Here is a 25257-nt window from a genome sequence, read left to right as displayed (position 1 = left end):
TAGCAGTAGCTCACATTTATAGAGTGCTTAGGTTGTGCCATGCATTCTCTATACATACTCCCTCCTGTGATTTTTGTAACTACCGTACCATGTAGGTACTAGTATCTGCCTCATTCCTGGGGTGGTTAAGTGACTTGTTTAGAGTCATTTGGTCAATAAATTGCAGATTCAAATTTTATATGATTTAGAAATTTGATCCAGAGTCTGATCCACTCAAATACTTGTGAAACAAAATTCCCTATGGGTAATACATTTTTCTATGAGGTTCAATTACTGATCCTGGGAAATGGGAGATTTATGAATGCAATATCATGGCCCTAGCTCTGTCACGTTTGAACAAATAGTGGTAAGTCCATTTGTAGTGGGGGATATTAGTGTGAAAAAGACAGGGAAGGCCTGCTGTGGTGGGTGATAGCAAAACAAAGGAAAGAAGCTATGATTATATATATATCATTAGCAAGATATCCTTGATTCTTCAGGTTCACATTTCAGAGTACAATACTCATCAGAGGAGGCCATTCACCAGACCCTCTCATGATTTCCGTGCTTTAGAACAACCTTCAAGGAACACTGGAGCTGATAGAGAGTGTAAAAGATGTAGTGCAAAGGTGCACCGGCAGCATGCAATACATCCACTCTGCACTGATGCTGCTGGTGCATCTTTTCACCACACCTTTCACACCCTCTATCTCATTTAATGCCCCCATCAATCCTGTAAGGCTCAAAGAATCAAATCTTGCAAATAGACAAATAAAGGCCATCTACCTACTGACTGACAGTGGATTGAAATTCAGATTTTAGACATCAAAGCCCATACTCTTTGTCCTGTACCATATTTCTGCTATTGCTCTTATTTTCCAAACTCCTAAAAAATTTCTTTCTGCTGTTAATAGCATTAGATAGAAGTGAGAAAAAGACCAGACAGAACTGATAGGGCAAAAAAGACACAAACTCTTAAAGTGATGGTTGCCCCTCCTCAGTCTTCTCTCTCTCTCTCTCTCTGCCCTCTCTCACTCTCACCAGTTGCTGTTTCAAGGTTTCCTAAACTTGCCTGCACTCTGGAAAAGGGAGATCAGGAGGCAAAGAGTTCTAGTATGGTGAAAAAGATGTAAGGAATGCCACCATCAGTTTTAGCTATCCCACTGTCACAGGAAATGCTTTAAATGTGTATTGGACATAGCTCAAAAGTCGCCAGTTGCTCGGTGTTCACATCACTGAACAGTTGTTTTGCACATATTTTATTGGATGGCAGTCAAAAGAAGGATCCCATTTTATTCTATATTCCATAGACATGCCATCTTATTATATATTTTATAGATACCTCCAGGCTAGAGGTGGAAAAAGGAACTCAAAGTAATTAAGTGGTATTTCATGTTTCTGTTTCTGGTACCTTTAAATATAAAAATCAAGGTCAATATTATAATTTTATGGATCTTTTCTGTACAAGGACCAAGACTTTCATTAGGATAAATAACATAGTTCATTGAAAAAAGACAATAATATTATCCTCTTACATGTTAACTGTTATGCAAGCATGGGAAAGATTAAAGATGATACAGGAGTTGAAATAGCAAAGCAATTGGGTGTATTTCTGTTTGAGGCTGTTAGCCATTTTCTTCAACCCCACAAAAAACCAATAAACTTTTGTCACAAGCATTGTTAGAACTGCACAGTAGCCACTCAATCTTCCCCTTCCTTTCTAACAGAATCCTAATTTTCTTTAGGTATTCAGCATTTTCCTTACCAGCCATGTGCTATGGTGGACTCAGCCTCATGTTCCATCCCAACATGAGTCATGGTAGTCCCTTCCCACAGCCTAGGATGTTGGCATAATCTGGGACAGCGTTATAGACAATGAGTTGTGAGCAGAAAACCGTTTGGATGTACCCTGGGAAAAAAACTTTCTCTGTGGATAAAAATTTAAAAAACAGTATAAACAGGTCCTCGTCTTTTTGTTGTTGTTGGTTGTGCCTTGAGTTGCTGTGGCCGACTTGCTTACTTAGAGGCATCTCCCAACATATTGAGGAGAATAGAAAGGAAATAGGGAAAGAATTTGGATACTAGACATTTTAGCTGCCCTGAATTATGCAATCCTGGTGATGCTCTGAAACTTCCGTTTAGAACGGCTACTATGTTTTATTTAAAGTCTATTGATTTGAGGAATTTTCTTTACTTGCTTTCTATTTCCCGCCCCAACTTCATATCTTATGCTTTACAATGTAATGATAAAATGTGTCAAGGCTTGACATTGGTGACAGTGTTTAAGACTGTTTCAGTTGTTATCCAAGCATCATTTTCATTAACATGTTTATAAAGTGATTTGACAGTGTCAGATGATAGACATTAAGTAATATATCATTTTTATTACTTAAATGTTATACAGCATAGTGCCAAACATACAGTCGTATTTTTGTTACAGCCTCAGGTATATTTAATGCAGGCATGCCTTCCCTTTTTGTCTCTTCATACATTATTTTTCCAAAGCAGTTTCTACAAAATGCCTGGATGTTGGTAAAGAGTAACAGCATACTGTCTTTGGTTTTTGAAATCTATCAGAATGCAGAATGCAACAGATTTTATTGCAATTACCTTTCAAAGTTTTATCAGCATGAATGAATTCCTACAAATACACACCTAGAAATAATTCCTGGCTCACTAAAATGTTCAAACATAGCTTTCTTATCATTTTTGCAAATCAAGGTATGTAGAATTAAATAAAATAAATGTAGATCATTTTCACTAAAAAGTCTATATGAATTTCTTTCTGGTTATGCTTACTGTGCTTTTGGATACTTTAGAATTTTCCAAATGACTAAAATTGATGAAATAAATGGATCAATTTCTTCTGAAACAATCATGGAATTTTAAGATATTGCTCAGATTTTCAAACCAAAATGTAGAAAGTAGGGTGAATGGCTCACTTCTGTTATTTTTTTTTTTACCTTTTGTTATGACATACATAAGCCTGTCTGTGGTTATCAACACTATACTATTGTTTTATTAGAAATTTCAGTGGCTGAAGAAAATGTTTGCCTTGACTGTATGACTCTTTGGAAGAGAAGTTTTGTATCTGTTTTCGGTCTTGTTAAACTGGAAAGGGTATACTCCTGTCTCAGAGGCTTTTCTTGAAGGTCTTACAAGCCAGAGCTCAGTGTCTGAGTTTGTTTCCAAACTTGAATTTCTCAAGTTTCAGAGAGACAGACTTCTATTAGGCCACCAGGCTAGTACAGCAATGTTTAGATATTATTTCAGCCAAAGAACTGTGTTCCATTACCCTAGGATCTGTGTCAAGCTGTGGATTAGGTTAAAAAACCAACAAAAGCTCCTGGTGGTTGAAAGATTATAAGTATTTTGCTACATTACTGCATTGCAGGCATGAGCACGTTCTTTCAGCATTTTAGAGTTTCACAATGTTACAATTAATTAATTGTGTCTATCTAGCTAAAACACTAGTCAGAGTTATTGTCTGTGCACTTTTAATAAATCCTTTGAATTCCCTTGATCTTTCTTTTTCCTTATCCTCTCTGTGTACCGTAGCACAACTTTCCCAAACTCATAAAACTTTGATTAATGGAACAAAGAATTAGATTTGAGATACCTGTTTTTGTTACTCTCCCATATTTCTCTGACCTTGAGGTCAATTTCTAAATGTACTTCAGCCTTTCTCTTCTAAAGAATGGTAAATAAAAGCCAGAAATTATTGAGGATGAACAGCCTTGCTATTGCTAAATCTTTAATTAATCTGCACGTGTATATAAATTATGTTTTCACATAGTGTTTCTTTTCCAGAAAATAGTTTACATTCATTTTTCTTCATCTGTTCCTTTCCCCCCCAACTATAAGATGTATACAAATTAGGTAGAAAGTAAAATGGGGCAAAAGTTCCTGTTTTCAACTTACCCTTTAACAAGCGTTGTTGCTTGCAACCTTGAAGTAGCATTTCGTGGTTTCTTACATGAAATAAAAATCTATTCTTTGATTCTAAACCCCTCTACTAATTAATGAAAACTATTTTTTTTTCAATGTACTTCAGATTCTAATATCCAGGTTTAACTGACTTTTTTAGAAACCTGTATTTTTATGCTCAGTTTTGTATGCATGGAATTTGACATTTCTTTTTTTTTTCCATTCAGAATCCAGACTGCATTAGCTTTTACCACTACGTCTCCTTTCTTAGAGGGCTTTCTGCCTACTCCTGGCAGATCAGAGAAGAAGCAGAGCTGCTGGTGTAGATGTGTTTCATGGCTGACCCCACTAGAACTCATTGCCAACCTGTGTGCCAGTCCACTTCTTAGTCTATTTCCTATTTCCGAGGCTTGGTCTTGCATTCACCTGGTGCTTCTGGTAGAAGCTATCCATGTTCAGATTCAAAGGTGGCCTCCATAATATCCTGAGAAACATCCCTAGAAGGAAGAGGAGTCACCATTGTGCCCAAATGCTGCTGGGGGTGGGGGAGATTGATGCCCTGCTGAGAGGTTTGTGATTTGTCAGTGCATCCTGGCAGGTGGGCCCAGTTAGAAGCACAGAGCCGTCCCTCTTTCTTTTTCTGTTTGAGAGTTTCTAGGAGTAAAATGCAGGACATTGCTTCTTCCCTTTCCCACATCTTATGTAAACTGTGTTGGAAATAGGAATATCTCCCTCATTTATGCTCTGGTGTAGAGATACAGATGTTGAAATTGAGGCCATAATAACTTCCATTCTCAACACAATTCTCCAGAAGGAAAAAAGAGAGATAATTCAGAGGATCTCAGTTCATTTTCCTCTCTAGAAAATACTGAAATGCAAAGTACTTACAGACCATTGTTGACTTCAGGGATCAGTTAAAAAGATATACTTGTTACTTTAAAAAAATTTTTAATTTCATATCAATAAAATGAATTCTTTTGCTACTAGTGTTTTTGTTTCTGACAAGAAGCCTTTTTTTTTTTGCATCAGGACAACTCAGATAGTATATAATGTTTATTTACAAGATAGTTAATTAATACTAAAATTACAGTTGACTGTGAAATTGTGGTGAGAATATAAAACACTGTTTCTTTAAGCAGGAAACTAAAACTTAAGATATAGAGTTGCAGAGAAGACAAAAAGTCTTCCTTCTTCCTTTTGTAGCTTTACATTTTTAGCTGAAGAGATTGTTCTCTAAGATCCAGCACCTACAGAATGCATTTTTTTTATTGTTCAAAGCTGACCTCTGCTTTAGAAAAGTTTATCTGCACTTTTTCATCTGTTTAGAAACATACATTTTTGGTTAAGAGATTGAAGACAATCTCTCTTTGTCTTTTTTTTTTTTTTCCTTGAGCTAGGGAGGTTGAGATAAAAAAGAATGACTGCTTTAAAAGTCACACATGGCTGTAATTTAAGATTTTTTTCCCCTCATTGTCCGTAACAGTTGAAAGAAACCTTCAATGAAAGTTTATTAACTAGGCCAATGCCTGAGGCCATAAAGGTTCATTTATTACCAGTTTCTTGGCTGTTTTTCTTCTTCTATTTTTCGGTTAAACTCATAGCGTAAGATAATACTTCACAAAATTAAACCTTTGACCTTCTGTAGAGTTAAGTCTCCTTTGATTAGATAAAGTAACAATTTATGGTCCAGCATGAGGTTGCACATGAAATGAATAATGCAACAGGCTCCGTGTGGACTGAGGATCTATTGCTTTTGAAAAGATGAATGCTGTTTAAAGGGGAAAAGTCCGCTTAAGTGTGTTGTCTTTATTCAGTATGCACTTTAGCAATAGTTCAAAAGGGTTTATATCCAAGATAAAGTTATGTTTGAATTTTCTAATCCTCGTAAGAAAGACAAATGCCAAAAATATTGCAAAAAAGCTTTCATACCTCTTTGTACAACTTTCGTACAACTAATTATTCCACATGTTCCAGGTACTAAAAACGCTGAAATTATACAAATAATTAATTGCATGAGAACAATCACCATTGATTTTACAAATGGAGTTTGTTAATGATGGGGCAATTAGCATATTATAATTTACAATATTTGTATTTGCTTTAATCAAAATGATATGGCATTAATAGAAATATTTAACCCCTTTGATTTTAGGACAAGAAGCAAAGTAACGATAATAAGATAGGACAATAATGTTAAGCTGAGTTCTTAATTATTAAATCCATCCATAGGAATTTAGTTTCTTTTTACCAAGAATGTAGTACTTCTTGTAGATAACAATGTTTTAAATTTTGTTTAATTTAATTTGTGTTATAAAGTTGAAATGTCATAACTCATTGCCAAAATAGATGCAATAAGAAATTTCCAAATATCTCTTTCATTTTCTGCATGCTCTTTTCAAAATTCTTTGGAAAATTTGAACAATATCTCACATCCATCAGTGAAAATATATTTTTGGAATTCCCTAATTAGTACAGATGAGATATGGATAATTTCAGATTCAGAATTGATGTTTATTTCTGTCTTCAGCTCAGTGGAGGTAGACATACGTGTACATAGTACAGGTCTGTTCCTCACAAAGCTGTTGTGATTAGCTGGTTGTTTAAATTACTAATTGACATGCAGAAGTTGAATGCTTGAGAGAAGTGCTTTAGTTTTAGTTAGATTCTTTTTCAATTAGCTTAAATTATTTAAGATGAATAAATCTACTGCAGTGATTTGGTTTCTTTTAATAGAATCTCACGGTATAACATAAATTAGGTTAAGAGAAGCCAATGGATCAGTGTAAATGTAGACTTTGCTCCTAAAATGAAAAGATGATAGGAAAATTGAAGATTTATTACGACTTACTATTATTTTGAAATAAAGAAAAAGCTTCTATAAGAATACACGAAAACTTACATTCCTTGCCATGTTATGAACAAACCATTTCCTTCTGCTGGAATGATTTTCTCAGCGTAAAAAAAGAGAAGAGAATAATGCGACACCATTCAATGGTATAATTTTCCCTTGACGTCCACCTGCTCTGTTCCTAGGTGAACTGGGTTGAGCACACTAATTGAACTTCAGGAAATAAGTGGCTTTAAACTTAGATGATGTATATTCCTGAAGCAATGAAATATAAGGACACCTCAAATCTGCAGTTATACTCAAAGAATTGAGTAACTGGTGTTTTATTATTAAGGTGGGGCAGGACAGAGACGTGCCCTTCTTGAACATCTCCCTCTAGGAGATGGAAAGTGCCTGAGACCCTCCACTACAATCCCCATTTCTTTTTTTAAAAAATGAATAAATATATTGGCCTGATAAGACATAGAATCTTTGTCATCTAGGCAGATTCCTCAGATAGTCGAAAACCTTTTACCCTATTTCTTTTGAATCTTCTCTATCAAGTGGCAGTATCTATTATTCTAAATTAAATAGCATTTTCCTTTCTATAGTCCGATGTTAAAACTGTAGCCAAAATCCAATTTTTCTGATCACTACATTGGCCTGTCGCATTCACATTCTTATCATAATTAAATAAGGAAATTATGGAGATTAAATGAAATGTTGATATAAATGCCAGAACTTAAGAATGGAAGAAGTACGTTGCCTGAACCACTGGTCCTTCTGTTCCTAGTGTTACTCAATAAATATGGTGTATATTGTTCCCAACACAGACCCTGACCTCTGCTTAGAAAGACTTTTAAAAAAACATTATCATCACAAGTGTCTTTAAACACATTTCTCATTTCTCTCATGAATCTTTCCTGTGAAGAATATTTGTATTAACAGAATAGAAAACTTTTGTGGACATTTCTTCACCAGTTACTTTTTTTTTTTTTTTAATCTCATTGGAAAACTCTCGGAACAAATCTTACATGAAAAATAGCATGTTTATTTCCATTATTTTGTCATCTCTTATCCTCTCACTCACATAGTGATAGAGCCCCACACGCTCCTGATTCTGGAAAAAAGAAAAAAAAATAGTAGACATATTGAAGCATCAAAGGATTTAGAAGAGGATTAACTAGGTTTGAGGAAAGTTGGAGAACATTTGGGGAGATTATTCTTAGGTTAAAATGCCAATGAGGTAACGTTTTTGTAGGAAATTAAATTTATGACAACTTTTTCCTCTTTCCATTTATTATATTGTCTCAACATCAGTATATTGAAATATAATCTTTACCAAAAAAATATTACATATCATGGTCTCATCACTTTCACACTGGTAAGGACCAGCAGCTTGGAGTCAATGCACTGAGTAATTTGGCATGATGGGTCACACAGGCAGTAAGAAGTGTTGGGCTTAGACCAGCTGAGTACATCTCATGTCCTTTTTATTGGAGACAGGAATGAGAAGATGCAATGAGGGATGTGATTAAAAGAAAATTGGCGTCACAGTTAAGGTTTGCCTACTTAAATTTGTTTTCTCTATTTAGAATTTGCCTTATATTCAAAATATACAGATAAAGGGTGGGCCACAGTGGCTTAGCGGGCAGATTTCTTACCTGCCACGCTGGAGACTCGAGTTCGATTCCCGGTGCCTGCCCATGCAAAACAAAACAAAACAAAACACTCCCCCCCCCCCCCAATATATATCCTCTTTTATTTTTCCTTGCTGCTGATGTACTGGAATTCAGGTTAACATAATACATGGTACATTTCACTAATAGTACAGGTAAAAAGTTTCATCATTTTTCTATGGGTAAATATATTCTAAATTCCATAAAAATGAGTCCTGATAATTAGCATCTGGAATGAAAGTTCCTAAATTGGAGTCTACTTGTTTTTTATTTTATTTTATTTTTTTTTTACATGGGCAGGCACCGGGAATCGAACCCGGGTCCTCGGGCATGGCAGGGAAGCACTCTTACCTGCTGAGCCACCGTGGCCCGCCCTACATGTATTTTAGACATCATCTGAGTGTTTAGAACCTTCACTTCCTACACAGTCCATAGCTTGTTGACTGTTTTCCTTTAATGACTTCATAGTTTATGTCAGAGATTACTATGCTCTGTACTTTTATTTATATTCACAGAGCCAGTGTGGTCAATGCTAAACTGGAAGTTAGGGGAATTGGGATTCCTCTGTCATTATTTAATGACGCAACTTTATAGAAATTATTAACCTCATTGCTCCTAAGTTTCATCATCAGTAAAATAAAAGGATCCATTAAAGTCTTCCTAGTCCCCACATTTTATAAGTCTAGATTCAAAATGATTGCTTAGAAATGTCTTTCTGATGATGGTAATGTTAAATATCGAGGAAACATAAAAGGTATAAAATCAAGGTCTTGTGTGAAGTTCTACCTTTCATAAATTACCTGATATTTTCTTATTGTAAGCTGAGTTATAGCAATTTAAAATGTTTCACTGATTATGTTGCAGACTGGTTTTATGAGTCAGTGATCAGGCATTGAGCTTTACAGAAATGTTCATGGAAACTCATTAGTGATTTACACACAGTCACCTGAGAACCTCATAGTGTTGCCTTCCTCAAACTTCACTGCTGCTCTGACCCCCTTCAGTCTGGGAGGTTGTGACTGTAAACTATTCATAATAAGAATGCTGAATTCTATGTCTATTTCATTTATTAGACATTGCCAATATTATAATAAAACATTTCTTAGTGTGTATTTTTCCAAATAAATGGGGATTTTTGTTAATTGAAATATTTTTATCTAAGTTAATCAATTGAAAACTGGTATAGGGAATGTTTCCATTAGTGGCTTCAAGGATCAATTTTCCTTTTCTCTACAGAATACAAATGTGCTTTAAAGGGCAAGAAAAGTCAGCCTAATGGAAGTTGAGACAAATTCACATTCAAACTATCCAGTCCACCCTGATTCACAATTTAGTTATTCATTTTAGATGCTTATCATTTCTGTTGTGTAATCATTCAAGGGTGAGGACAGGAATGCTTCAATCAAAATGTTCGTTTATTTGGAAAGTATCAAGAAATAAAATCACTGAAAATTACTGTCAGTTTTTGAACAGCTGGTATTTAAATAAAGACATGTAGTAAACAGGGTGAATAAAAAGGTGCTGGTGTTTTCAAGTTGTTATATTGGGCCAAAAGTTCTTCTAAGACTTGGAGTGATTTCAATTGAGTTGTAATTCAAACTCATATGGTGCTTACAATGCACCTTCCACAGAATTTTGCAAAGAGTCTATAGGAACTGTCAGGAGCAAAAAGATTACTTCACAGTAATGACTGTTGAATTGAACTATGCTTTTTGATGTTTTACTTTCTGAATTGAATTGTTGGACAAGATTAATTGCGCACAGTGAGAGTTTTAAATGAATGACTTTGTAAAGCATTAAGTTTCTCTGCATGCCACTTGGGAAAAAAAAGCTAAAGGTTTAAATGAATAATTGTATTTAATGCACAAAATGCCTGGGCTAATTTTAAAATTCCTTTACTAACATCCTTTATTAAAAATAGAAACCTACTTTATTCATCTATCTTAGTTATAGTGCTCTGGTTGAAGTAATTTAATATTCCTGCTTCCCACTAATCTTCTAGTTCAACAGAAGTAAACAATAGGTTTTATAAATTAAAAATACACTCTTCTGAACATGCTTATAAGATTAAAAAAACAAGGTTGTAAACATTTATGACTGAAACAAACTAGATTGTTCAAATCCTGCCATGATGTATCATGTATATCAATATGGCACTGATATCAGTTAGAATGCAAACAAGGTTTTAAATGATGTGCCCCTTCATTTCAGCTGGAGAATCCGCTTCACACCATCTGCCTATCAGATGGTTAGGAACCAGGACTGCGTATTAATGCCACATGTTCGATTTTCCTCCTTCTTGTAATGGTTAGATTCATATTGCTAATAGCTGTGCATGAGCACTGTCGATGAAATTTCTGTGACGATGGAGTGATGAGATATTTATAAGCCTCCTGTCTCCCTGAATAATCAGTAGGAAGAATGCCAGACATAAATAACTTATCAATTCCAGAATATTAATAATAACTGCCATTGACTATAATCTACTGCATGTTTAAAATGGTTTCTTCTGAATTTGGGTAAAGTAACATAAACTAATATAAAGTCTATCATACTGAAGCTTTGAATGATTACTATCTTTAGCATATTAATCATTTTATTTAATCATTAGGTTTGGGAAAAAAATTTTATGTGCAATGCAATGTAAAAGTAGACAACATATCAAGCATTTGGAAGGCATCTTGTGGTCTTTGAAACCAAAGATCAAAGATTGCACCTTTCAAATTGATGAACAAACAAACAGATCAGAGAAAGAATTTGACAGCAATATGTCTCTTTTATTGATATTTATTGCTTACAATTGTAATCTACTATTTATAAAAAGGATCCTAACTTATTCGAAATACGTAGAATTTCATTTTTTAAGCAGAGTGGTTGGTATTGTGTAATGTCATTGGAAGGATTTAAAGGCTGTCTTCATAAAGGTTGAAGGAAGAAAAGTCCTGCCTTTGCAAAGTAAAGTAGGCTCTAAAGGAACAATGCCTGCTTCCCTGCCAAAAGATAAACCCATGGGTCAATTTTAGGATATTGAATTTGAAATAGCAAAGGTTTTGTATCAATACAGCACAAAGAGTGGAGATTTAGTGATTTAATGATAATCTTGATCAACATATACAGCCAAATCAAATCATTTAGTAGCAGAATTACTTTTAGATCTTCATTTAACAAGTGGCTAAATTCTCACTCTGTGCTGCCAGGGAACTTTCGGTCATACTTGCATATTTGTGAATAACTGAATAAAGGTATACACAAAAACAGAAAACTAAACATAAGGATGTGATGGGTATTTGGGTTTACCTGAAGATATTTGCTATCATTTGCAGAGGGTTTAATGTGCACTCTTGCTTTTACAGGCATGACATCACCTTTATCCTTCACAGTACCCCTATGAGGTCAGAACTGTTACTGCTATTTTTAGAGATGAGAATTTTGAAGGCATGGGAGTAAATAACCTTGATACAATATCCCAGAAAAATTTGATGGATGTTGTCCGAAATTTGGATGACTCCAATGCACTGTTTTCAACCACCGTATTATGCTTATTACTTATATGATAGTGAGTTTAGAGAGCAAGAAATTTCCATGCCAGTAACTTATTCATCAGGGACTTTAAATTTTTTTAGTGGAGCATAAAAAAGTAAAACACAAAAGTAAGACACATCAATTACACAAGATAAAAATAAAGAACTTTCAACAGTAACCAGTTTTTAAAAATACAGATTTTTCTCGGAAGGAGCAGAACAGGATAGAGCCACTGCAATAAGGTTGTATCATGATTCAAACAATAATATGGCACTGTCTTTCTAGAATTTCTGTAAGAATTTTAACTATTATTTTAAATGACAAGTGATGGAGTTAATGAAGATCAAGTTAGGAAGAGGACAAACAACTCTAAATATTTTCACATTATGTAAGACATATGGGATATTAACGTTAAGTTTAATTCATAGTCTCTTTGCTGAGGACTATTTGAAGGTCTATGGACACTTAATATAAGATTGATTTTTTTTCCTTTCTCTATGTAAATATAAACCTGGAAAACCTTTCTTTTAAACAAAATATTTCTCAATCCATTATTTTTATCAGTGGAAAATGAATTTTAAATATATCCTAAATTTTCAAAATTGCTGGTGATAAAAGCAGATTTAGAATCTTTTAAGTTAAAATTAAAGAATACTACAATTGCCTGCTCAGTTCAGTACATGATTTTATCTTGGTGTATGAGATATTATGAGCATTCTTTGAGAGTGTAAAATTAAGGTTAATGAGTTAAGATGGGTTAATAGTTCTTATATGTGATCATTTATTCATTCATTTATTAGTTTCTACATTATACATATATATTTTTACTGTCTTTTTTTCCTTCATCCCAATGAGAGAAATTTACCAATTAAAGAATCAGGAGCTATTACCCAGGCTGTTTAAATAGCAATGGTTATATATACAAAATAGATGTGTGGATGAGCGTGATTGCTGGTATAATAGTGTGCATGAGTTGGGCACCGACGGCATACAGAGGTGCTGCATTGCCTGGCTGGCCTCTACGTGCTGGTGTGGTGGCAAAAGCCATGAGAGACCCACTGTCATCATGTCTTCATCAAACTAGAGCAATATATCTAACAACTCCCCTTCCTCAGTCCAGCCTGAATTTGTATTTTAATGTTTGAAAACCACTGAAATGATGATCCATTTGTTTAGCAGAATATATTGTAAGGTGCAGATACACTTTAGTGCAAATCAGTGTCATAATAATCTAAGGGCAGGGCGGGCCACGGTGGCTCAGCAGGCAGAGTTCTTGCTGGCCATGCCAGAGACACGGGTTCGATTCCTGGTGCCTGCCCATGCAAAAAAAAAAAAAAAAAAAAAATCTAAGGGCAGAGAGCAGCAGAATCAGCCAACTGTAAGGTAAAAATAGCTTCCTCCATCTACCCCAGAGAATTTCTGTGGATGTGGCCTTGGGAGGAGGATATCTGACTTTACTAGGCACTCTTACTGAATTTGAAACAGATTATTACTTAGGAAAACACTGAATTACCTAGTTCTGAGGGAGAAATAAATAGGGTGTTTTGATTGTGAAGAATTAAAAGTACTTCCGGACAAGATATTGAAGCAGGGGATAGCATTAAAACTCTATGAACCTAGGGCGGGCCACGGTGGCTCAGCAGGTAAGAATGCTTGCCTGCCATGCCCGAGGACCCGGGTTCGATTCCAGGTGCCTGTCCATGTAAAAACAAAAACAAAAAAAACCCAAAAAACTCTATGAACCTGAGGCAAGGGCACAGAAGCTTCAGCGGGAATAGGGCTAGAAAGGGAGGTAAAGGAGTTTGGTAAATGCTATGGGTTGTCCATATTAATAGAAAGTAGGTAATTCCTGATTTCATAGAAGATGCTGTTATAGCTTGAATTCCCTAGAAGTATAGACCAAAGACTAGGGATATTTTCTGAACGTGTTACAGTTGGGCCTTTTAAAAAAGGCATCTTCACTAAGGAGAAACATTTACAATGGGACGTCTTTCTAAGGCTAGTATGTGAAGCTATGTTCTCACTACAGACAAGAAGTTGGCGTGAATTTGAGGATTAGCTGTTGAAAGACCAACAGGAAGTGCAATGAATGCTGAGAGGGGAGAACTCTGTGATCTTCTCCAGCCCTAGGCAAGATGTACATTTTGAGAGTTAGGCTTTATATTAAGTTATTGAGATGTTATTTATAATAATTTTTCATTTATTGTATCATCAAAATAATGTTTTAAATTACCTTCCATTGATAAACTCAAAATAACTACCATGTTTTTTCCATGGCTTTGCAAGTTATCTGGCTTGAGAAACATTTTCTTCATTCAGTTACAATTTTACCAGGTGCTGTGGTAGATATTTGGGATATACATATATATATATATACACACTAAGAAAGTATTTCAGTCCTTTTCGTGTTATAACTTAGACAGAAGAGATAGTCCTAACCCTACCTCCATCTCCCCACCCCCCAAAATAAACAGCAATGTAGAGTTCAAGGAATTGTGCTCTCTATTTAGATTGCAAATGAAAATGATCCATGGAACATTAAAATCAACTCAAGATATACAGATGCAGAGATCCCAATGCAGGTCAAGTGAATCAGAATCTCAGATGGTAGGACTCAACCATTTGCATAGTTTAAAAGCATGCTTCTTTTGTGTTCCTATCTTGTCATGTGGGAGAGACACATGACAAAAGCTGACCAGAAGAAGCCTAAAGGATGGCAGAGCAGCCAGCTGGAAGGAACCCAAGTTCTGAGAAAGATCTCTCGGAGCACAGCTGCCCACCTCCCTAAACTGCCACCTTTCTCCACCCTGCTACATGAGAGAGAAAAATGTCATTAAACCCTTTAGCCCAAGACAAACAAACGAAAGCTGATGTACAGTTAGGGACAGCAAACTCTCAAACACTGGGGGTAATGAGAGCAAAAGCAAGTGACTCACGAACACTACTTGAAGAGTGGAGTGGGTAATGTCAGGTACACCTCCTTAAAATAAGTAAGTTTTGAAATGTTAATACCTGTTTCTCAGGTAGAGAGGGAACAGACAGAAATAAGAACTGGCTTCCATGAGAGCAAAGTATTTAATCCAATATATTAAGCATGCATAAGGACGTCTGGAGCAGGGTACTGAAGAGCTTTTCCAGAAAGTGGAAACAGCTCATAGAAAGACAGTGGTTTGAAAGAAGGAACCAGGGTCCATTCGAGGAAATGAAAGGTGGTCTATGAATTTGAAGAACAGAGAGCAAGGAGTAACTGAGGGTGGGGGGGGGGGGGCAGGGGTAGGGTAAGGAGCTGTTGCTGTACAGAGAGGCAGGGGATTGAGCACACAGAGTTTTGTCAGCCCTGCAAAGCATTTGAAACTTGAACCAAGAATACGCATTGAATGTCACAACCGATTTCATTTTCATAAGGTTAGGTTTTCTGCTATAATAACAATAAGAGATTAAAGATGGGATAAATGGAAGCTGTTAAGAAGAGATTGCAGGTCTCTTGGGAAGAAAAGATGGCAGCTTGCAATAAGGGGGAAGTAGTGGCAATGGAGACAATTGGATGGATCTGAAAGATACTAAGGTACCTAAGAATTAAAATTGAGATTCCATCAAACATCCAGGTGATTTATTGGAACTAAAAGTGGCAACTGTTGTTTATGTCATTGCTTTCTTCCCCCCTTAATAACATTGGGTTAAAAATAGAATATTAAAAAGACTGTAGTTAAGTTAAAGCTTGTGTGTATGGACTGTGTGCATCACATGGACATATCTTTCAGAATTTGTATTAGAAATGAAAAAAACATTCAAATGCAAAGCTAAGAGTGCCATGAATAAGATCAGCTAACTAATAAAATTGCAAAAGCATTGTTGAAAGTCAAGACTTCATAAAACCATCTAAGGACAAGAAGGATTCTTTTAGCTGAAGAGAGTGTGACGAGCCCACAGACACAGTACAGACTCATGCTAGGGCTAGGCTTTACTTATGAGGAACTAGAATGTATTGCATGCCCAGTTTTTACTAAACACGATGTGTCATTCTTCACATAGTTTATCTTATTTAATTCATATGTTAGTCTTTTGTTTTAAAATTGCTGTCAGATGAAGAAACCACGTTTAAAGAGAATCAACGGCTTGTCCAATGCCACATCACACATAGTTTTGTTCATGCCACTTAATTTGATTCAGATCCATGAAGAAATGGTATCTTCTTTGGTATCAATGATATCAAATGTTATAGATTTATCTTTCTTATTTGAATTTTATGGGCCAACATTTACCTGCAGACTAAACTAAAGCTAGAGATCCCTGAAGTGTCATATATTGGAGGTGGGACAATACCTGCCAACCAAGAGGAGGAGCAGGTGAGATGGTCACATTTGTGGCAAGGCAGAATTAAGGAAGAAAGATTTTCTGGGAAACACAAAGAGGATTTTAAGAGAACAGGAAAGAAAATGTTCTGAAACATCTTTGAAGGAAATGAGTAATTGGGGATAAAATTCAGTCATAGGAAGATGAGAGAATCAGTTCAAGTTGTGACTTAAAAGGTAATGAACATTCAGACCAAATCCAGATGGATTCTTTAAATTTAGGTTGGTGCCTTTTGATGAGGTGGTTATCATGTTTTTTATAAAAGATTCAACTTGAGGATCTTGTTGCTTTGAGGTGAAAGTCATCAGAGCTGTTTTGGTCTGATTTGAAATAAAAGTTAGGTCTTCCCTAACCTCTTTAAAAAACAAACAAACAAAAAAAAACAGTCAAGGTTTCCAGGGAAAAAGAGACTTTCTTATAATCCCTGGGGCAGTAACTTATTTGCTGTGGTAACTAAAGTGATGATTAGTGGGGAGGGAAAGGAGGAGAGAGGTGTTCAGTCTCTAATCCACCAGCTGGGAGTGGAAATAAATCACACAGATAAATTCAGAGAGGACTGGAGCACTGCAGTTAGAAACATTGAAGCATTCATAGCAAACGAGACATTAGGGGCAAGGACAGAAATACATAATATCCTCTCATAGAATGCTAGGGTGTTATAATTAGGAGAGGTCACTGGGATGCCAAGGTAAATCACATTGACCTGATAACAGTTTATAAATATAAGGAAGACATACCACTCCCATGCTCAGAAATCTTGCTGGCTATCTATAGCTTATAAATAAAATTTAAACAACATGGCCTTAGCATTCTGATTTCCCACGATCTGGTCTCACACCCACCTTCTAATCTCATGCCCACTCCAATCCCCTCTTCTCTGGAATAACATCATGGCTTAGTGGTTAAAAAACGTACACCCTGGGACTAGAATGCCTATGTTTAAATCTCTTGCCATGATTTTCTCATTTGGAAAGTAAGTCTAATAACTTTTACAGTCATATAGGGTTAATAACAGGATTAAACTATATATATATATATGGTAATTTAAGTGATATATATATATATATCACTTAAAACAGTACTTCACATGTAGTAAGTAAAGCATGGGAATAGCGTTCGTATTTTATTTTATTTTACTTGAACACCTTGAACATTGGGGACGCCAAGCTCTGTAGTGATCCATGGTCCTTAATTTGATGAGGCCACAATCTAGGAGGAAAACAGATGTGCCAGCAGGCATTTACAGTGCGGCAAGTCATGTGCTATCATGAAGGCATATGCAAGTTCCAGAAGGAGAAGAATGGATGAGACGACAACTCAGCTGGGGAGGATGGAAGGACTAAGATTCCAAAGCAGGCGTAGGATTCTGCGGAAGGTTGGGAAAACAGGGCCGTGAGTGATGGGGCAAGGGCATTTCAGACAAAGGGGATGGCATCTACAAAAGCACAGGCTTAAAGAGCCAGGGCATGAACAGATAATGTGGCATGTTCAGTACAGTTGGAGTATAGTCTGAGAATGAGGAAACTTTGGGTGATGAAGTAGCTTTAAGCCATTTAGGAAAAGGTCTTGTAGCTTAAGCTAAGCAGTTCAGATGTTTTTCCCTCTTTAAGTAGTTGTAAAGGATTTTAATCAGGGAATGGCATTCTCAGATTGGTTCTTTGAGAGCTAATTCTGACTGCGTTTCCATTATCAACTTTCTATGGATGAGTTATGTTTCTGTTAATATTTAATTTGGGAGTTTAGAGAGCAGTCTCTTCGGTATATTAATGTTGTTTTGTTGTATAGTTGGTGTGAATATATGTTACCAGAGTGTTGCGTAAAGGATTCAGATATTCTAATAAATGTTTCTACATGTTATCTATAAAGTGCATGAAAATCAGAATTTGCATTATTTCATTTCTAATTTATTCTTTTAAGGTCTGACAGCAGCAGCTGCAGCAGCTGCTGCTGCTACCAATGCAGCCATCGCCGAAGCAATGAAGGTGAAAAAAATCAAATTAGAAGCTATGAGCAACTATCATGCCAGTAATAACCAACATGGGGCAGATTCTGAGAATGGGGACATGAATTCAAGTGTCGGTAAGTTTTATGTTCACTGAAACTTAGTTAGTGTGATGATCATTTTGCTACCAAATTACTTTGTTTTCCAGATGAAAACATGTCTACCCATTCAAGAGGTTTGTACTTTTAGATTGGAGCTCAGTATATTTTGAAGATACCATTTTACCTGAATACCAACTTGTACTTTACATAAATGACCAGCAGCATTATTTTCATTATAGGATCAACTTTATCCTGCAACTTCTACAAAAATTGGTTAACATCTTTCAGAATAAAAATGTGTTTTAGTAATCAGAATTTCATAAAATCATAAGACATGTTATAGAAGATTATACGCACAAATTCCACAAACGTTATTTTCTGTTTTAGTGCATTTGTTATCAAGTTGAAAAATTCAGTATCATTTTCAGTAAACACATAAACCTATCCTTTCATGTGCTGACAACAATAATAATTATGTTGATGATTAATCATTGATGATTAATTAGCATCTCTCCTGAAGTATAAGGAAAGAGAAACGAAAAGTTAACAGTCACTGTTGAACCAAAAGTGACAGTTTTGTCTTGCAGGATATTCAATTGTTTTGGTAATTTTCTGTCAAACTCAACTTCAAACATGGGTTAATTTTTTTGTTGATAAAATCTTTAGCATCTGTCTGTGAATGTGATAAAACATTTTATTCTGCCACTGCCCTGTATTGCTTCTCTTTAAAATGTAGAGACAATTCTTAAAACTTAACAAGAGGAATTTAGATAGTGAAGATACGTAGAAAATGCTATATCCAACAGCTGTGCAGGGAGAATACAATCATTCTCGCAGTTCAATTGAATTTTGTTTTTCATGCTGCATTTTAACAGATTATTTCTTAAAATAACCAGTCACTTTCTATTTTCAGTTCATTTCCATGTAGTTAAGGGTATATGAAGAAATACTACAAATTTTAGAAATTGTTTGCCCAATAATTCCTAGGAAGCATGCACTAGACATCAGTGTTCATCTAGAAAGTAGTTTTGAAATATATACGTACAAAACCAAAGGGCAGATGCTAATGTAAAAAGGGGGGAAACAGAAATTTTCAACAAACCTACCTAAGGGAAATAGAATAGGACTGGCAACACCGGGTTTGATTTGAGAGCAGGTTACAAACAAGGTAGTGACAGTTCCAAGGAGGAACAGAGTTGGAAGAAAGCCAAAAGAGAAGGCTCTAAAATCTGAAAGGGGTTAGGAGAAAGACAGCATTTGGGTTAGGAGAAAGACAGTGCTTGCTTTTATACTACTCCTAGTGGAGAGACAAGGAGGGCAGTGCATTGTTTAAGTCATGGCTTAGATGTATAAATTTAGACTTTTCAAAGTTAAAACAATATTGAAGCTAAATGAAGTAATTATAGTCTGTTTATAGAACTATTAAGTACATATTATTTAAAAATAGCAGCTTTTTACTTTGGCGTAAAAAACAAGGCAAATAAGGACAATTTTAAAAACAAGCAATTAACCACTATAAATTACAGTTATCATTCCAAAAAAAAATCTGGATTGCTTTCAAAATTTTAGAAGAATAGACATTTAATGCAGGCTGCCCTTGATATTTGGTTCTGTGCTGAGGGATACTTAAAATAAAGAAGTTAATAACATTTAATATATTAAAACTTAGTACCTCTGTTTGAATTTCCCTAGCAACAGACCAGAGTTGGCTTTGGGAAAACCAACATACATTAGATAAGAGAACATATCTCATGATTAAACATTGACATACATTTAACCTTTGATATCATCAAATAACATTTGCTTATTGTCTAAATTCTAGCTTACCTTAATTATTTAGTATATAGACTACCATAATGGCTTAAAAAATAAACCATTGACATTTTCTTTTGTGTTTTAGTTGAAAGAAAGCACTTTTCTTCTGTTAAAGTATTTACTTGGTAGTTATACTGTTTTTTAGCTTTGACACTCACCATCCAATGCCAATATGGAAAGAGAAGCAGAAAGTTATTTGAATTTTCGTGGAATATATTATTATTGTGAGCCCATCTTACCAATGGTACTAATGCTGGTCTCTAAGGCGTGTAGGTCATTTATGTTAGATGTCTGAAACTGATTTGGGAAAAATGTTTTCATTGTCATTTAACTTCTTTTCCCTCATGATGCTGACCTCCAAAATTTTATGATTTATTTTTCTTCCTGAGCACCACCCTCCCCCCCTCACTTTTATCTAGAAAGCAGGCAAAATACGATTGGCGGAGGAATGGAGTAGGTTGTAGAGGGTACATGGCAATCGTGAGGGCGGGAGATGAGCTTGCATAGGTCAGAGCAGTTGCTGAATTCCTTATGTGGTCCAAATCTTTTTTGGTTCTGAGGGAACCAAATGCCTGCTTCTTGGTAAGTGGTCAATAATTACTTAGTGATTTTGGAAGGTTATGTAATCTTTCTGAGCCTAGTATTCTACAACTGTAAAATGGCATGCATGAGTCTATCTACATCATGAGAAGTAAGATTTCCATTAATTTGTCTCATTTGTCAAGTGTTGATCACATTTAAAATCACAATATCTCCTTATCAAATTGTTTGATCACCAGTAAGGTTAATTGTTTTGGTGTTGCTTTTGCTATTATTATCATTTCTCTAACTTGTTCTCCTAAAAAGTGCCTCCTTCATTTTGCTGCCACCAACTACTGTTTCTTTCTGTTTTCTTATTCTCTCTGTTGGGTATTATTTGTCAGGCTACAAGCCTGTGAGGGAATTTGGAGGCAGTTGTTACTTCATTTGGATTTTGTTACACCATGAATTTTAGTTCATTCTTAGAACAGTTAAATAATCATAATATAGTCCCTGCACTCCAGCGGCGTGGAGTATACCGACGAGATGACTGAGGAAGCAGATGATTTTAATGGGGTGGACTGGGTCCTCAAGGAGCATCAGTTACTGTGAGATTCTTAGGAAATGGTATTGAAGCATGTGAATTCTGTGAGGAGTCCCAAGAATCTATATATTGAGTACAAACATACTGCTCTCATGAATCTATCAACTGGGTCTCGATAATAATGAAAACCCTCAGAAAGGTGCTACTAATGTGATAAATTGTCGTTTCACAGTCTTGCCCAAATGCAGTGACATTTTTAAAATTAATTCAGGTTGTTTTTTTTTTCTCTTGTACTCACCTGGCTTACAAGTTCCATTGAACATTTTAGGCTTTCCTTTGTAGGAACACTGTTTTTTGTTTGTTTGTTTATTGGTTATAAATAAATCCTTACTGCCTTGGAAAATAGGTTTTCTTTTTGCCTGGTTTGGTTTGATTTGGCTTGGTGAGGTGAAGTGATTGTTTTATTATAGATGACCCTTTCTAGTTTATAATCTGAATCTTAGAATTTACCCAGAAAGAAGGTATGTAAAGAAAACTTTGACAGTGACGGATAATTATATCCCAATTTTACATGGTGACCTTGGGCTCACATCTTTCCAACAGAACAATCACTTTAAGAAGATGTGAGGGTCTCAGGGTAGATCAGAGTGAGGCATCAGCACGCTGAATAAAATATATGGCCATGTCGCCATTCTCCCTCATCCACAATCAATTGGATTCTTTTAGTTTAATATTTACTTGCTAAGATGAGATGCTAGTCTGCATGGTGATAAACAGTCTGCTCCTGGCATCTGAAGGTGACCTGTCAGTTCATATGGACAAATCTCCTGCTTACTGAAATGTACAAAATAAATCATTAAAGCAGGCAGGTGCTCATTCCCAGATTTAAATCACCATAGATTTATGATTTGAATTAATGCTTCATTTGGCCATAGAAATAGAGGCTGAGACAAATGATATTGCACTGGTTGGGGTTTCCATACTGTAGCCATCCTGATATTGATTACTGAGATGTCTTTGCAATCTCTTGTTTATATCAAGTACTATCTTGTGACAGGTTGGCTGATATGAGCTACATTGCAGATAAGAAGGAAAAATGTCCTGGAGTCTTTTTAGTGGCAACATTATCCTCAACATACAGGCTAGATAAATTGCTGTTTTTTTGCTTTAAGAACTGATCTACATAACCAGCTTAACAAAATGCTGCTTGGAAATTGAGACTGGGATATTGGAAAAGCAGAATTTAAAACCAATGAACCCAAGGACAATTCAATAGTATCTATAGCTGTGTTTTTATCTGCTTATTTTTTTTCCGGCATTGTGCACATTTTTGAGGATATAAAATTAATCACGATTGGTTTAATCTAAATAAAGGAAACTTAGTTTAACTTCTAGTTTTTAAATACTACATAAATATTGATATAGTGAATATCTCTTAATAGTTTAGATGTATTTAAATACATGCTAAACCTAATATCTTACTCTTTTAATCACAACAAAGGAAATAGCTCTTTAAAGATAAATACATTAAATATTATTCCCAAGTGCAAGAATTTGTGAACTATAATTTACTAAGTGGCAGGAAAAGACTGCATTTTTACTACTCTTAACATTTTATTTAAGGAAAACACTATGTACACAGTTTAAAGAATACTCAGAGGATTTAAGAGGGACCTTTGCCACTAGCTAATATCTGACTCATAGAACTGGTAAACAGCTATCAACAATAGTAGATTGCCTGCTTAGTAGGAAATGAGTTCATATCTATTCAAAATGTGATCTCAAAACAGATGTCCCAAGAAAATCTCATTGTTTAAACTATAGTCATCATCCCCTAACTGCTGTTATTTCTTTAAGGAAGTGAAGTCATCTTAAACACTTGAGTATTTTCTCTTTCTGAGAACATACTGGAACACAGGCATGAGTACATTGATAGAGTGATCTGCAAACCTGAGCACATTTTACATGTCTCATATATATGATTCTTTTTTTTTGCAATAGTTATAGGTACAGAGGAATTTCAAGTGAAAATAAGAACTTGAGTTTGGGATTGATAGCTGTGCACTTTTTTTAGTATTTCTTGTTCCTTAAGTCTGTCCATCAACCAATCCAACAAACAAAACACATGAACAGCAACAAAAACAACAAACAAACCCAAAATTGGCAGATCTAAAGATAAAATTATCTTCCTCAGTTGACCATCTCCTTATATAATATATATATATATATTTTAAAAACTATTCTTGCAGAAACACAATAGCTTATACAATGGTCATTTCCTTTCATCAAACACATGTGTCTATTTGGAAGGAAAATTTAGTTTTATGATTTCAGGAAAAAGTCTTGGAGACCTTGAGGAAGCAAATAAAAGGAAACTGACAATGCAGGCCACCAAGCAGAGCTCTGCAGTTGCACATTGGATTCTCTGCCTTGGCAATGTTAATGAACCTCAAATCCTTCCTATAATTAGATGAGGGAATTGCTTATATTTTCAAACAGATGATGCTGCTATAATGAAACGATTGACAGGGAATTTAAGAGTGTCTACAGTAGTCATTTGGTTTCTGTTATAAAAAAAAAGTTTAAAAAGAAGATTGGCTTTAGACATAGGTCCTGAGAGAGGTAGTAATTTACATAGCATGCTATGACAGGTGTCTTTGTATAGTAAGGAAATAAAATGGAAGACTAGAGAAATGATGGGCAGGTACAGCAATTTTGGGGGGAGGGGGTGTCCTATGCTTAGTCTGCTTAGGTTCTTTAAAAGGGGCCGAGACTCCAGAGATGGATCTGGATTGAGTGCACAGCTGTAACTGCTGATGAGCTAATTGCTCCTTATCTCTCAGCCCCATTCATCTTCATTTTTTACCAATTACTGAGAATTATCTGTGTTCTCAGTTGGATATGAGAGTTAATCCTTTTTGGTTAAGCTGGCAGTACTGTGAGCAGATTCCAAATCTGAGGGTGAAAAAGCCAAAGCAAGCTTGCTCTAAAAATGTCTCCAGTTCAATTACAGTATCACTGATTCATAAGAAATTTGCCATTGTTTAACAGATTAAATGTGGAAAGTTTTTTTTTTTAGGTTGCTTAATGTTTCTTTGCCTACCAATGATTTTTAAGATCCTGCTTCCTGCCTGATGAGTAAAATTTAACAATATTAACAGCCAGTGACTTGTAAACATGGAAACACACAAGACTACCCTAAAAGGTCAAAAGGATTCTAACACATGGAATGGGAAATATTTTAGAACCAATAGCCATCAATTAACATATAAACACTTTTAATCGATGCTGTTGCTCTCTGTGGCTTCACAGATGGTCAGGAAAATATGCCCAAACATGACCCTTTTCACAAATGTCACATTAGTGGAACTTTAATGGAAGTCCACATAGGATCTCTTAAAAGTGTAGGAACCACCATGATTTGTAATAGTCCATATGCTTAACCTCATTCCCTATGCAAAAGATGCCTTCATTAATATCCTGACATTTCACACAACATTGTTTACCCCCACCATTAAAATCCAAGAAGTAGAAATTGACTTTCGCATACATTTAATGCATTTGTATATATTTGATATTTCTGACATTTCCCCCTACATTAAATATTCTAAATAAGTTAGCCTTACATGAAAATCTGAAGAATGGACGGCTAATTTAATGCAAAGTCAGCAAAAAGTAATTATCTAAGATTTGAACATGTTATAGCATAATCAGGAGAAGTGCTTCTAGATGTGTCCACAAATTGAGGTTGGGCAGTAAAGAGCAAAATATGTTACCTGTAATGGATAAGGGTGGAAGATATTTATTTTGGATACAAGAAAAAAATTCAAAACAAAAATTTCCCCCTGTATACTAGATATCCATTTAATTTGATTTTCAAAGCTATTGAGCAAAAGAAAATTTTTTTACTATGAAAGAATTATGATATTATTCAAAAATATTTAATATAGCTTAAAATTAGATTATTTTTAAATGATGCATGAATGTGTTAATAACTGGTCATTTTCTTAAGCTCTTTTTCATGATATTCCTGGAAATGGATGGTATCC

General features: G+C 35.3%; 1 protein-coding gene across 2 annotated transcripts in view; it reads left to right on the top strand.

The window, feature by feature from the left end:
- DACH1 (dachshund family transcription factor 1) overlaps positions 1-25257 on the top strand; it is a 428125-nt gene that overhangs the window by 214878 nt on the left and 187990 nt on the right. For both annotated transcript variants that reach the window (XM_077158405.1, XM_077158404.1), the window contains exon 3: positions 18205-18366. In XM_077158405.1, the coding sequence (XP_077014520.1) occupies positions 18205-18366 (162 nt within the window). The remainder of the gene's footprint in view (positions 1-18204; positions 18367-25257) is intronic.

The sequence above is a fragment of the Tamandua tetradactyla genome, chromosome 4 (assembly GCF_023851605.1).
Source record: "Tamandua tetradactyla isolate mTamTet1 chromosome 4, mTamTet1.pri, whole genome shotgun sequence".
Classification (NCBI taxonomy): domain Eukaryota; kingdom Metazoa; phylum Chordata; class Mammalia; order Pilosa; family Myrmecophagidae; genus Tamandua; species Tamandua tetradactyla.
This window is presented reverse-complemented; position numbering and strand designations above follow the sequence as displayed.